General features: G+C 41.6%; 1 protein-coding gene across 1 annotated transcript in view; it reads right to left on the bottom strand.

Moving 5' to 3' along the window:
* The window catches only part of cftr (CF transmembrane conductance regulator), a 35,720-nt gene extending 21,896 nt beyond the window's left edge, over window positions 1–13,824 (bottom strand). Inside the window, exons 1-11 of the mRNA XM_070906856.1 lie at window positions 13,751–13,824; window positions 12,478–12,588; window positions 8,795–8,906; window positions 7,365–7,580; window positions 6,602–6,691; window positions 4,568–4,731; window positions 4,062–4,187; window positions 3,000–3,246; window positions 2,774–2,866; window positions 487–663; window positions 61–252 (exon numbers count right to left, since the gene is read on the bottom strand). Coding sequence (XP_070762957.1) covers window positions 61–252; window positions 487–663; window positions 2,774–2,866; window positions 3,000–3,246; window positions 4,062–4,187; window positions 4,568–4,731; window positions 6,602–6,691; window positions 7,365–7,580; window positions 8,795–8,906; window positions 12,478–12,588; window positions 13,751–13,803 — 1,581 coding nt within the window. The 5' untranslated portion in view covers window positions 13,804–13,824. The remainder of the gene's footprint in view (window positions 1–60; window positions 253–486; window positions 664–2,773; window positions 2,867–2,999; window positions 3,247–4,061; window positions 4,188–4,567; window positions 4,732–6,601; window positions 6,692–7,364; window positions 7,581–8,794; window positions 8,907–12,477; window positions 12,589–13,750) is intronic.
* Window positions 13,825–15,801: the final 1,977 nt, after the last annotated feature.

The following is a 15,801-nucleotide window of genomic DNA, read 5'->3' as shown; positions in this document are numbered from 1 at the left end:
TGTGAAGAAAAAGAGACAAAAAAATTAATGAGAGAAAATAATGTGATAAAGTGAAGGTACCTCCTCCAGCTGGCAGGCCTTGATGACGGAGGTGTAGCGGTACTCGTCATAGGTCAGACCAAACAGGATGTTGTCTCGAATCGTCCCCGGCATGATCCAGGAAGTCTGCGATGAGAAGGAGATGCGGCCGCTGTGTCTGATTTTACCCTCCGATGGCACCAACTCTCCCAAGATCATCATGAGCAGAGAACTCTGGAGGAAACAGGGAAAAAAACATGGTCACACTTTATTCTACTGCATTTTTATTGTGAGGAATTAAGATGTTGCTCTCACATAGAGCAGCCTTCAATGAGGGTTTGAGGGGTTGAGTGCCCTACTCAAGGACACGCTGACCAAACATTTGACAGTAGATGTATTCTGTATCACTTGTAGGTTCAGCGTAGTCTCTATAAACACTAACTAAGATGATGATTTCTTTTGACCTACCTTCCCTGAACCAGTGGATCCAGCCACCGCCAGCATCTTGCCCTTCTCCAGGTGCAGGCTGATGTTTTTGAGGACAGGCGTAACATAGAGGTTAGTGAAGAAGAGGCCAGCGTCACCGTTCAGGTGTCCGTTTGCTTTGTTCTCCTGCTTGATCTTCTCAAACAGCTCACCAATGCCCTGCAGAAAAGGTCAAAGTCAGAGTCTTCACTGTTTTGTACGGACTGAGGGAACACCAAGGATGGTAAGAAGATACTGAAACAAACAGTAAAACGTCCTTTACGATCATCTAAGGTACACAGTTTTGTTTGAAGATACATTTAGTACAAGTAGGTAGTTGAGTAGAAGTAGAAGCTGATATTGATTTTTACCTGGATTCCATGTTCACATATATCAAAGTGTTCTTTTTCCTGCTGCAAGCCTACACTGCTCAGTACAGTTTAAAACAAACAGCTCAGAACATGATTCCAGTAATAAATTCCAGGTAAACGGGGAAACAATCACATTAGTTGATATCTAGCAAACGAAGTTTATGGAGTTTTTTTATATACATAAAACAGACAGTAACAGATACATAGTCTACATTATACTTGATATTTTACATGATTTCTAATATTTTACATACATAGAACTCCCAGATCTTCCTTTTTGAATAAATGAAAACCCCGAAAATAATGAGTCTTAACTGTACTTTAGTTCATTATATCACATAATGCTAAACTGCACTGTACTATAATACGCTACATTATACTAAATTCTACGACACAAGGGCACATATACGCCAAAGAAACAATACTTATACAACACTGTACCACATTATGCTCATACATCTTTGTCTGCGTGTGTGTGTGTACGCGTGCATGGCATTTACTTGACTTGTGTTTTTCCTTTAGTTTACATAACTGCCCGCTTCAGGGCTGAGTGAGTGTGTCCGTCATGCTGTGCTTTCCGACAGTGACGCCAGGCCAAACTGCTGTGAGAAACAAGAGATTCTCCAAAGACAGAAGAAGACTCCCAAAGTCTCACAATGGCCTTACTTCACCTCATCTGTCACCGCCTCTGTAAAGATTAGTGGGTGACACAACTCACTGATAGGAAAGGGGAACTCTGCTTGACTCGCCGGCTTAATCATTGACCCCTGTGACATTTTATGGGTCACCGTTCCTCTAATGCCAGGACTTGCTGTGGTTTGTATAGGTTTGTCTGTGTGATTCTCATTCTAATGAGCTGACGTACATGCTGTCAGCAGTAAAGAAAAGGCAACACCCCTCCCATTCATCTGCGAATGGCACATTCCAGGAAGAGGAGAAGGCAAGAGGAGAATCTGGGAATTAGGCGATGAACACAACTCTGAATCTCAAAAGGAGATTGTTCCCAGCAAAGGCAAAGTTTGGTGACGACACCGGGATAATTAATTATGCAAAGTGACGGAAAAACACAGTTGGATGTTCGTTTTCTCACGGTATTGGGTGGTCAATGAATCACACCTGTTGGACTAAGTTTACAGCCTCTGCCTATAGATAAGATTATACTGTCCACTCCCAGCGATGCTGAGGAATTAACTATTATACCTGTAATGCATGGTGGATTTAGGGGTTGTGGGAGTTTTAACTTCTTTAAACGTGCCTACAGCATCAAAGATACTAGAGGCCAATACTTTTATTGACATTTTAGAGACAAATAACTAATTTTGATGCTTGTCGGTACTCTCAGGTGGACAAACTACAGTAAGTAATGGTTTCTTTACTACCTTAAACATATCTTTGGCATCTCTTTACTGACATTTCTTACTTATTGGCTGACATATGGTGATATAGGTATGATCCACAATAAGCCAATATATCGACCTGACAGATTTATCTATATCTGCTCCTCTTTGTGGTATTAAAGACACACAAAGAAATAATGAATATTAGAATTAGTTCAGGCTTCAATTCAATTGGCAAAAGGCACGAGGAACTGCTGTCTATAACACGAACCTTATTTATTTTAGGATCATAACCTGGATCATTCTCACTCCAAACTAAGGCTATTAATGATTTATTGATCATTGATTCATCAACATAAAGAATAAAGAATTATCTGAGACCATTTTGTATGTAAGCGTTAAATAATTAACCAATTATTGATCATCAATGAAACGCCTTAAAATCTGTATCTTTTAAGTAGCTTTGTTCTCACCACAGTTTGACTAGACAACACTAAACATACAGTACTTGTTATAAATGTTCAATGACGGTTATTTTCATTAAGTATCACATTCACTTGCGACATACAGAGATGAACAAACCTCGTCCCAGGATGCGGACACGTTGACCAGCTCCAGGTCAGTGGTGGTCAGGTTGTACTCCAGCACTCTGTATTCTTCCTTCATCAAGAATTCCTGGAGAAAACAAAACACAGACAGGTACATGACGGTATCATGTATAAATCTATTATGTACTGCTCAAGTCTGTTACGAGCCGTTGAAGGCCAACACCAAAACAGACATTTTGAGATTGAATCTCTGAACCCACCTCGATCTTCTTGACCAGTGCCAGCGTGTCGTACCACATCTGGATGGAACCTGGCAGCTGGCGGGTCAGAGTCATTCGCAGCACCATGCAGTAGGAGGCTGTGGTGAAGATACGGCGCAGGATGATGCCTTTACTGAGCGCGTGCGGCACGATGGCAGACACGATGACCAAGATGGCCGAAAAGAAGTACGAGGCGCTGTAGAAGTACCGCAGAGAACCGATCTTCCTCGTCAGCGTCATCTCGTCCCTGAGGAGAGAAGTGAAGTGGGACATTTACATTTCATATGTAAATACATGTATATAATACTAGTACAATAAAGTTTCAGGTTATATCTAATTCAGCAGAGAAACTTTCATGGACCTGGCAACAATTAGTTTTGCTGATTTGTTGACTGAATGAAAGAAGGATACCGTTTCATTATCTTACATGTGATTTTTGCATACATTTGTCATATTGTAATTTATATCAGGAAGAAAACTGTTCACACTGTTCATACTATTGATTTCAGCGACATCACACATACTTCTGAGAATTACACGAACCAACATCCAAAAAGGCGTTTCGGTTAACAGCATGTCAGTTTTTCATGATGCTATTATCAGGTAAATGTGAAGTCTTGGTGGCTCTGTGTTAGCTCTGACAGCTATCAAAATATTTCTGCACCATGACACCAAAACTCTTTATTGTACTTGCAACTCACAGTGATCCTGATTCTGGCTCCAGCAGCCACCAGTGACGCCAGTGTCGTTCTGCTGGTTAACCACATGTTTTAACATCTCTCTCTCAATTCTAGCACCGGGTTGATTCCATTTCTACCGTACAGTCAAAGCTTTTTCACTGTGATGTGGGCTGACTCTCTTTCTCTCGTTTTTCCTGCTTAGTTCCTTTTACAGTACATCTATATCATCATTATACATACAGTATATAAAAAAGGTACAGGAGAGATAGATGACTTAAAAGATTAGGAGATTTATACTGCTGCAGACTTAATTAATTAATAGTAAATAGCTGTAGGAGATGTTCCTTCTGTGATACAGTTGTTGTGTATTTTGGTGACTTACTGCCTGATGTTCTTGATGATGGTCTCCATCACCTCCTCCCAGCCATACGCTTTCACAGAGTGGATGTTCTCCACGATCTCTGTGGTGAGAGCCAGGCGGCGGCTGGTCATCCCTCCCCGCTTCACCCTGTTTACAGGACACAGTTTTACATTAGCAACTTACAGCAGCATCATACATGCATAGAAGCAGATTAATGTATGCACACATAGAGACGTGTACATGCAGGTGCACAGGCAGACACACACGCACACACACAGCAATTCATATGGTCACACGAGTACAAAAATGAAAATCAACGCATACATACAAGCATAAACATGGATATCACAACATGCAGTTACACGTGGTTATCAGAGGAAACATTTTATATATGTACTAAATGTTTTAAATCTTCAGCGAGCAAGACTGCAAGACATTAAGGTATAGAACAAGTACAAGTTTATGTATAGTTGTAATATCTTGATATTGTATAATATGAGTGGATGTCTGGATGGAGTTTCCCTCACCGGTGAGGTCCCATCTTCTGGGACAGCCATGCCTGGATGATGCCCAGCAGAGTCAGAGCTGCCAGCGCACAAAAGCCGTTCACCTCTATCAGCTCCCAGATCAGACCCACACACAGAATGCACTGCAGGGGGGTGATCCATACAAAGTGGGCCAGACCCAAGCTCTGGAATCATCATACACGGTAAAGAGATGACATTAGTGTACATAGGGTAACTGGAATATGACTTTCATTACAGAGCAATACTGTGACTTCGATCCAGCAAGGAAATATTATTTTGCTCCTGACCACAGAGAGGTCAAAGGTCAGGTTCAAGGAATACTCCATACACTCACTACCTGTTAGCTCTAAAGGTGGCTATGAAAGGTTAGCAGAGGACAGCAGCTGTGGTCGGCTTGGATCCACGTAAACAAAACAGAGTTTGAAACTTAGTCGTGTGCAACAAAGGTATACAGTTATCTACACTAGCAACAAACAGAAACTGTGTATTTAGCCATATTTATGTGCAAACATGAGGGTCTGGAACATGCTGAGCATATAGATAGACAGTAAAGAAAGTGGATTATGCTATGCTAGGCTATCATATTAAGAGTCACATCTGACTCAGATCCAACTGGGACACAAACACCGTCATTTAAATAAAATAAGTTGTTCTCTTTTTATCGATGGTGTTTGATGTGCGTATAATTATGCTATTTCAATTGCAAAGTTTCTATTGAAAACGTGATACTTTTGAATGAGTCATCGTCAGAATAATTTGTAACTGCTGGGAATCCAAGCTGAAGGAGTGAATATGGCTACTAAAAACATACCGTATGTTTTCTGTGAGTATTACTTTGAGCCTGGTCCTACTGTAAAAGAAAAGCCTCTCAACCACTGTGGCACACTGGTGTCCACTCAATGATACACCTTCGTTTACCTCAGTGAGGTCAGAGTGCAGGGTTCACCACAGGCCACTTTGGCAGGATTACTTACTAAGTTGTAATGTCATATTGTTTTGTGGTTTATCAAGGTTTTTTGCATTAAAGATTTGCAGTTCAGTAGAATGAAGTATGCAAGTATGCAAGCACAAGAAAGAGAGAAGAAAGAAGGAATGCATCAAACAAACTTCTGTTTTAAGGAATCCACTTTCATCCAGTCAGCACTGTGCTGATGAACCTCAGCTGTACTGTAGGTGAGAAGCACACAGCTCTCACCTCAATAAGCTCCCTTTCATCCACTCACCTACAGGGGAATCAACTCAAACACACACATACACACACACAGAGTAGGTAACCCCCACCACCCATGATAAGGAGAGAGTGGTTGGTGCATTGGCCAAGCTACATCCAAGCCAGGTGATAATTGTCTCAAATTAGGTTGCAGAGTGTTTCCACATTCAACGCCTCAGTGAGACCCGAGGCAAGACTGAGTTCAGTCCACACACACACACACACACACACACACACACACACACACACACACGCACACACACACACACACGCACACACACACCTTCCAGCTATGTTGCATATAATCAGAAATGTGTTTTCAACACTGATACCTGTGATTCCATTGTATGTGTTTGTTTGTGTATGTGTGTGCATTGTTCCAGATCTATTGTCCCCTAATTGTCCCCCAGTATGCAGAACACAGAGCTCTGTGTTGGGTAATAAAACAGACTCACTGAAGTCAGTGAGGGTGTAAACTGTCAGTCCTCTTTTCCCTCATTCTGCCTCTGGACAGGAAAACTACTGTGTTATTCCTTTGACTTGATTTACTTGATTGTTGCACCCAAACAATATGATGTAATTCACTTTCAATTCAAAGGTTAATTTCAAAAGTTCTTCAAATGAAACCCGCACTTGACGTCTCCACTGTGTAAACAGGTGTCCGAGAATATTTGGTGCACTGAAATCTCATTTTACGAAATCTTACGTTTGGATTTGGACCATCTAAATTGCCAGAGATTACAGAGCTGATTAAAAGGTTTATGGGATAATAATATGGAAAGAAAAACATGCTCCAAGTTAACACAATGCTCGGGTTTTCGCACCTCATCCAGCTTGTTGAGGTGGGCGGACATCAGACTGACCAGCTGACCAGTGCTGATCTTATCCAAGACTCGGCTGGACAGCTTCAGGGTCTGAAAGGGTCAAAGGTCAAGCGTCAGTTGAAGCACAAAGGGAGAAAGTTAATTGGCCGAGAGGAAGCCGGTGACACGTGGCCACGCTTTGACACCAGGCCGTCACGCCCCTCACAGCTGCCTGTGGATCGCCACCTCTGGACTTCCACATGCGAGAAGCTTCCTGGGACTGTTCAGCCACACATGCTAAACAAGGTGGAAGCGTTCAGCTGATCTTAAAAACAATAGCAACAAAAAAAGCTGACACATGCTCACACACACACACACAACTGTCTTACTATCTTATCAGCTGGGTTGTTTTGTTTTGTACCAACAACTGGTTGTTACAGCAGTGACTTTAAGTAGCGATTGTTCGATTGTTCATTCGTGTAATCAGGGAAAAAGGCCCACAGTGCCACTGGCTACAGGTTTGAGGAAACTTTACACTTGAACTCTGCAATATTTCAGAGGCAAATACTGTACTTTTTACTCTCATTGTGTTGCAAACTAAAATGTAATGAGATAAAGTTATTAGATATGACTGTTTTCAAAATCTTCAAAATGTCAACATTTTAGGATCAATGAAAAATACCGTATTTTTGCACGGTGACAATAAATTGTAGACATATCTTCAGACATAGAGCTTACAAAAGGAAATGAGGTTGGAAGTGAATACACCCTGTCCTCCCCTTACCTTCTTGTATATAAGACTGAACAGGGCGATGCGGATCTGCATGCCCAGGTGATGCAGGCCAAAGATGGCAGGTTGCAGCAGGAGGAAGCGGGCGGTGAAGAGGAGGCATAGGCCCAGGGCCAGGAAGTATCCCTGGCTCCGCTCCGGAGCGTGGAAAGGGTCGAAGGAGGCGATGATGCGACCCAGAAGCTGAGGCTGCACCGCCTTGGAAGCCTCCTACACCAAGAGATGGGACAATAAGGGAAAAGATTAATTGATTTGATCGACTTTTACATTAATACCTATTTTTTTACGTTTTCTTTCTGGTTGAGAAACAAAAATCAAGTCAGTTGGAGCAGGTCTTATATACGGTACACCATCATCAGATTGTTTTCAAACAATTAAGTGCAGCATGAGGGAAAAGAAATACAAAAATGTTCAAAAATACCCAATATCACACTGTCTAAAACGAATGTATGAATTCACATGTGTATCAGGACATGAAGTCCAACGTAAGAAGACATCGATGTCAATGTTAAGGTGGTATTTTCGTATTTCGTAATTGGCTTCTACTGAGAACCTTCCCCAAAGATTTTCTGTTTTCCCACACTGCCTATTTAACATCTAACAGGCATTCTTGTCGTCATGACAACCACCTCCAACTGTACTAACTGACGCAGCGGCTGCTGTCCCACGAGTCTGGGACAGTGAGATGGTTTGCAACACTATGGCGCGACATGCTTGTGATTTTTGTGCATCACGGCACTGTAGGTCTATTCGGTATCATTAAATTTGAACATTTTTAAAGTGAAGAAATTACAGTTATTCTGTGGTTACAATGTTGATCATAATTTCATTGTTAGCATTTATACAATGGGATATTGAACTTTAGTATAAATATTAGAAACAAACCTGTGTGAAAGTAAAATACCAAACCTTTTCTGGTTACAGTCTTTTCCAGGGGCATGAATGTACATGTGTATACGTGACCAAGTGTATATTTCATGTATTGTCTGTACATTTTTGTGTGGAATGCGTACAGGTTGTGAAAACAAATCTCCCTCTGGCACAATAAAGTCTATCGATCTATATCAGAACCCTTTTTTAAATGATAAAACAATACTTTCATACATTATTTTGGATTTGAACCTGAATCCCATTCAAGCCACTCAGCTGTAACCAAAAGCTGAAGCCAACATGGAAGCGCCTTAAGATGCAGCACCACTAATGAAAACTAAATGTTGGCTCTGATGCATGTGGTACGACTTCAAACCTAAACCTAATTCTATCTACGAAATAAACCTAGCATCACATTGAACAGAGCATAAGAACCATGGGTTTATATCTGCGACTCAATGGTATGATCCATTATGGCAGAGTGAACACCACACTTCTTAAGTGGAGTTATGTCAGATCTGCTTCCTCCAGAGATGACAGACCGACAGACTCACCCCGAGGTAGAGGAGGACACCAAAGAAGGCGAAAGGGCCGAGGAAGCAGCGGGCCAGCGCTCTCATCAGCCTGGGCTTGTTCTTGGCCGACACCACCTCTCTGTCCCATTCTCTGCAGGGAGGACAGAGTTACAACACAGTTAAACAGCAAAGCAGGCAGGGTGGGAGAACAACACATCCACCAGCCAAATCCCAGCAAAGTTTGGCTGTCCTATTTCTCTACTACTACTTTGGCAACAAACCGGCTGTCCAGTTTTAAAGAGTCCTTTCTTAACTTTGGCTGATGATTCAGTCACAGAACTGTAGTGAATTTATTTATTTATCTTCATGGTGTTAGATATTCTTTGGCCATCAATGGGAGAGTCATTTGGAAACAAACACACAAAAACAAAAGAAAAAAGAACATTTTATATTTGTTTATTTCTCTGCTAATTTGAAGATTCATCAGTATTGTGTATTTTTGATCCTAAAAGTATTTTGTTTTGTTACAACACTGTTGGATTAACTTCCCACAACTGCCCCGGCAAGCAGTTACAGCTACAATAAGTAGCTGCATTGTTCTCTGAGGGTCGTTTATAACCGGGGTGATCTGGCTGACCAGTTCAACAGTGAGTGATGGGAGAAGAAGTGGAGAAGAGAAAGGATGAGCGAGGACGGAGAAGGAAGGAGGGGAGACCAATAAGGAAGAAAGTGATAAAAACTGAGTGAGAGGACAACGTCTGAAGTGCTTCCCTGTCATAACAATGGATTCTACCAAGCCCTAAAAACTGAGGGTAAAAATGTATACAAATAGAACTGCTGCTCAATTTGCAGGTAGAGATGCACCGATTTGATCTGCCTGATCAATATTAGTGCTGATACTGACTCTATTAAGTGGGTCGGGTACTGACCACGACATGAGCGATCCACATTAAATACATTTTCTTCATCAATGCCATTAAAATTCAGTGTTTCCGTTTTCTGTTACATTCATTCAGTCATGGCCGGCTGCCAACTCAACTCACTCTTTAGAACCACGCAGTGATAAAAGGAAGGGAAATTGTCAGGGACACCAGGCCAACCACCTCAGGATCCTTAACATGGAGCCTGCCTAAAGACTGCGCTGTACTAATCCCTGAATGATATTGTTGGTATAGTATTGGTGACTTAATGGTTAGCAATGTCGCCTTTCAACAAGATGCTCCTGAGTTCGAACCTGGTGCACACTGAGAAGCCAGAGTCCTCCCATATGTGAACACGCAGGTTAGGTGAACCCTGGAAAGTTACCCACTGGTATAAAGGTAAGGTCAGCGTGTACCCACAACCCTGAACAGTGCGTGAACTGAGTGATATAAATCTGAGATCCATTTTGTGTTGACAAAGTGCATTTGATTTGATTGATGTTTCAAATTAACGTATCGCCATGAATGCATATTTTACATAAAATAAATGTATTTGTCCATTTATCATTATGTTTTGTCTATTTCTTTACTTGTATTTCTTTCTAGCTCTTGATGTAAACTATTTGAGCTTTTGCAGCATAATGAAATCCTTTCCATGCCAGAAAAGCTCAGTGAATTGAACCGAGCTGAGCGGGTGATGCAGGGGCTGACGGTACACAGCATGCTTTAATGGAAGGTAAAGTTCACATTCCCAGAAGCCTTCGCTGTTTGCCTGATCGGAATAATGAAAGCAAAATCACCCACCACTGCTCATTCATCACCCGGTGGGCACTAGGCCCTTTCTAAAAGGTCGACTTTTTAACACCCGTGTACATTAACCGGCTTGTTGGCACCATTCAGTGTGACGCGGGTCCCTGGGTAACCAAGGGACAAGGCCAATGTGGGACACTGCTGTGGTTGTTAGGCAAGCTAAAAAAAAATAAATAAATAAAAGAAAGAAGGAAGACACATGAGTATTTAATCTTTGGTTTAACATCTAACTCCTTTCTTCATTTTATAAAATACTAATGTTTTGGCCTTTTTGGCTCAGAGCTACAAAAACAGGTGAAGAAAAAATGGAGATGAGACGACAAAGAAGGTGGTATTTGCAGATTTCAGGAACACACAAATATTTAGAATTTTAAATATGCCATTTTAAGTAGGAAGAGAGAGAAAATGAGTATAAAAATGCAAAGAGAAAAAATACAATTATGAAATTCTGCACACTGTATTATGCAGTTTTGCGTGGCCATGACTGGGCTCAAGACAGAACGATCCTAAAGCCTTAAATTTACATAATCTATTTCAAGATTTTTAATGACCAGCCGATACTGTGAAGAGTACAAAGATTTAATGAGAGGGAGAGGGGGCGTGCGGTGGCATAGTGGTGAAGGTGCCAGAGAGAAAAAAATAAAGTAAAGCAAATGCAAAGTTAATTTAATTTGAGAAAAGACAGTTAAGGAGAGAGAGAGAGAGAGAGAGAAAAATAATGGCTTGGTGAGACAGGGGAACCAAGGGAGATAGACAAATTGAAAGTAGAGAGAGAGAAGAGTTAACCTTGTCCACCATCTGGTTGTTTGTTTGGCACACACAGGTCTGGTTTACGTCTAGCCCCATTTAAATGCCAGCCCATATTTTAACTTGACTCTGAGGGAAGGATGGCTACTGTAAACACATGTAAAGGGCACGTATGAAAAACATCCAGGGTGCAGACTTCTAGGTTACAGTTTTTCTACAAATTCTTCCTCCATAAAGGATTTTATGATTTTACACCATGTAAGCTGGTCACGTATATATCGTTTGCACAGTGTGTGGGGTACATGCTTCCTACATCTACATCTGAGATGGATGGTTGTAGTTGATACACTGAATATTAACACGCCTAGACAACTTCTGTACATGTTTTCATCATGTGTAGATGCAGCACAGGTGTAAACAGTAACATTAATGGTGGCTTCTTTTAATGTAGGAGTTCCCTGCTAATATGCACGCTTCTTCACCGGCATGGCTTATTGGGCTGCTTTAAATTAAAGTGTAAATGCTTACACCTGTGCTTTTCCTGCTATGACAAGACAAATGTCAACTCAAGTCTGCTGTGAAAAGGTCTACAGTGTAAGCTGACTTGCACTCTGGTCTATTTTCTGCCCTTGTGTGCGATGACTGGTGCAAAAAGGCAGCTCCCTAAAGACGCCTTTGGACTTCGATTCTGAGGGACTGACGCCAAAATCTGATGTTTACTGTAGATGTTTTAGACGCTCCTTGAAGATGCAGGAAATATGTCCAGTCAGATTAACGTGTTGATATGGGTATGGATGGATTTATTTCCCTGTAAGATGACAGATCATCTCACTGCTAACTTTAGGGTTGGGGTTTATGGTATATCTTGTTCCCCCAGCTTTACATTATCTCCAACCACCAAACAGGTGACAGTGTTATGTTTATGTCAGAGTCCCTCTTACATAATGGTCAAATTTGACATACGTATCTATTAGGTAACACTCCACATTAAAAGACAACCTTCATCCAATGTGGCTGGCACCTTTTTCCGTATACAAGCCAGACGATCAGACCACGAGGAGCTACACCACAATGATACCTACTGTCACAACGAATGAATCACGTGGACGTATGGGAGAAGACTACTTCTGGTCTCCCATCATCCAAATCTCTTTATGAGCCTACACCACAGCGTGGCAATTAGCAGTCAGTGCTTGGATGTAAACTAAACTATGAGTCAGGTAGAGAAACTTAAACTGCACAAACCTTTCCAGTCTCTCAGAGAGGTTGTCTGCCAGATCAAAAGAAGGAGCCTTATACACATCTGCCAGCTCCAACTTCTTTCTGAAGCCCTTCCTCAGCAGCGGTGACATCCACCTGCACGAAAACCACAGATTAGACAGATTGTTGGGTATCAGCTGTCTACGGCAAAAATATGTATGTGCACTTGAGAGCAGGCTAACAGATAAAGTCCAACATGTACAAACATTGGCTACATAATCTGTCTAATACACATGTATTCAAAGTGCACTGGAACACTAGGAATGCATTGTCTTACTGCTGAAAGACACTGAGCACATATAGTATAATAAAACACGTGAAATACATTTTATAATTAGATGAATATAATAATATTTGAAAGATTATATCAAATATTTGTTTGTGTGTGGTAATAGGAGTAATCGCAGAGGTGTCACAGTCAGAATAATGACAGAGGAGGCAGGTAAAGTCAGATGTTTGCTCGTCCCTGTGACTAAATATGCAAGATGACATACAGTAGTTTACATCATCTGACTTTTTCAGTCTGCTTCTTTCTTTGGGACCTCTCATTAGTGAGAGGAGAGAGGACAGATCAGCGCACCCTTAAACAGAACATATACTGTATTATTATTTTAGGGAGGAAGAGGAGGATAGTGTCAAGCCAAGTACTGAAACCACAGAAATTCTTATAATACCATAGTGAATACTTCATGTGAATGACTCTCACCACGCTACACAAATATAGAGAACTTGGCAAAGCCTCGAGAGCGTCTACTCCCACCTGACAGCGTTTTCTAGAACATACCGCATCGGACCACAACTCACATTTCTCGCAAGGTTTTAAACTGGCAGGTGCGCATTTTACGCACGGAAGAGGCGAACAACCTCCGTCTCACTGGCACATTTAGAGCGAAATATTGTTGACAAATAAGAAAACAGGACATGAAGACGGTCCAATAACAGTACGACAGCACTTCCTACACATTTTGACGCTCGTGATTCACAACACGAGCAGGTTTGATGTTACTTTTAATTTCCTCCCAAAGGCAGCCCGTGCCCCGTCTCACCTGCACCATGGGACACAAAGATTCACATCTATTCAAGTTCTCTCTGAACTTCCAGAAGCAAGTGGAATACTTATTAGTTGCTGACAATATGAATTAGAAATATGAAATACATTTTTCATCATATGATGAGTTTGAAATACTTCCACTGTGCGCTTTCCTGAAAGAGATGGCCTCCACTTTTAGATACAGGATGTAGACAAAGCATGTCTTACCAGAAGAAGTATTTGGAGAAGAAGTTTGCATCTTCCACTGGTGACTTCTGCATCCTAAGTGCGCCGCCAGTTTGGTTTCTCTGCACCTGAGTCGTTTCCGTGCGCGTCGCTCACATTTGTGTCCCCCCCCACCCCCCCCGTGTGGCTCCGTTCCCACAGACAGACAGAGAGACAGCTCGTTTTATCCTCCACTTTGTGCCTCCGGTAAATATGATTTCACTGTTTAGTTGTTTTCCTCCCCAAAACCGCGACTGGTATCTCTGTCCTCTGTGCGTCTCCCTGGTCTTCTCCGGTCCCACTCGCTGTTTCTGCTCCTGTTGTCTTGCTCTCTGCCTCGGTGTGACAGTGAGAGGACAGTCCATCCTTTATGGGCTCGCCAAAACTTGCGGAGACACACGTCATTTCCACGCCGACGAGCCTCAGGTTGCATATTGTGGCAACAAGCTGAAGAGGTGAAGCCAGCGGATCCGTATGAGGCCACTTCAGCACACAGATATTGATCCATATCCAGCGTCAGGAAACGCACGCAACAAGCGGAATTATTTTTTCCACTTTAATTTCATTTCATTTTCAATTCATTTAATTTAAAATCCAGTTTCTTTAATAAACATTTTCACAAGTTTATCTCACATTACAGCCCCTTGATGTAAAGTGTACAGTTTTTAAACCATTCCTTGTGCAAAAACAAACATTTTCCAAACTGGGAGATGGTACATGGAGCTTTTAGCTTTAACTCATTTGTAATAGCTTATGGTATGTGGCAAAAAACAACTGCCAAGTGGTCCAAAACTAACGACAGGAAAATAATTATGAGCCTAAAACAAAACTCACCCACGTGTTAACATAGACAAGAGAGCCAAAAACCACAACTCAACAGCACAACTCAATGTTCTTAATCTGCCATGTCTCTAGGACGTCTTCTTATGTCAGTATACAGGACCAGATAAACATAACAGAGCCTAAAACCTTCATAGTTGAAACTCATCCCAGAAGCTGCTGCGGGTCTACTGAACTACCTTCTGAAAGCCGAGCTGTGGCCTTTTATTTCACCATCATTCACAAAATAGCAGAAACAGTTCCGGGACACCTAAAAGAAGCTGAAACTTTTTTTTCTGGTATCAGTTTCAGGTTACACACAGTTTCAGGAGAGGGAGGATCAAGGCCTCCAGACATTCCATAAGGGAACAGAGATAAAATGTGAAGATGCTGTAAACCTTTGGTTCCTGGGTGTCTCAACACACAAACTGCCAGCACGCCAGTTACTCCAAGAGTGAGACACAAGCTGGGTAAATCTGTTGGGACGAAATATATATCAAGCTCATATTGGTCCCCATCACTTTCAAGCTGTTTGACTGTGAAGCAGCAAGGCTTCTGTGCTGCAGTTACACAGTCATGGGATCGAGTCCCTCCCCAGCTACGTGCCCAAGTGAACAAGAAATATAAATGCACTGCTGACAGGTAATGTAATAATCCACCAAAACAAAAAATCTACACACAATGTGTGTATTGTAGGCATGAGAAAGGCCAAGGGGAGGTACTCCTCAATGCAAAATAAGATGAAGATTGCTGAACTGATCTGTAGGGCAAACTTGAATCAACCTATTAAATATATGAGTCCACTTTGTTGTTGAAATGCATTTGAAAGCAGTACAAGAAGTGAAATAAGTGAAAGGGGATGAATATACAGAATGTCCAATTGAGACAATGAAATAAAAGGGGACAATTAATCCCTGTTCTAATACTCAACGGGACATGTTCTCCCTGTCTCCCCAAATCTAACCAACAGCTGGGTCAGTTAGGGATTGAATTAATTCAGTCTCTTTTTCCTGCTTCTTAGAAGGTAATTTAGATCATGCAATTATCTCTGTGGGTGAGGAAACGGGATGAAGCTGAGTCTGATCTGATCCAAAGTTATTTGCCTTTGCCTAGAGGAAAGAGTGACCTCTGCTGGATATTTACTAACACGTTTCAGTTATACATATAAAATTATAAATACTGATAGCTTACATCCAAGTACTTTCCATTTTGAGCCTTGGTGAGAACCCAACTCA

Source organism: Enoplosus armatus, chromosome 6 (genome assembly GCF_043641665.1).
Source record: "Enoplosus armatus isolate fEnoArm2 chromosome 6, fEnoArm2.hap1, whole genome shotgun sequence".
Taxonomy (NCBI): domain Eukaryota; kingdom Metazoa; phylum Chordata; class Actinopteri; order Centrarchiformes; family Enoplosidae; genus Enoplosus; species Enoplosus armatus.
The sequence above is the reverse complement of the archived record's forward strand: the minus strand, read 5'-3'. Positions and strand labels throughout refer to the sequence as shown.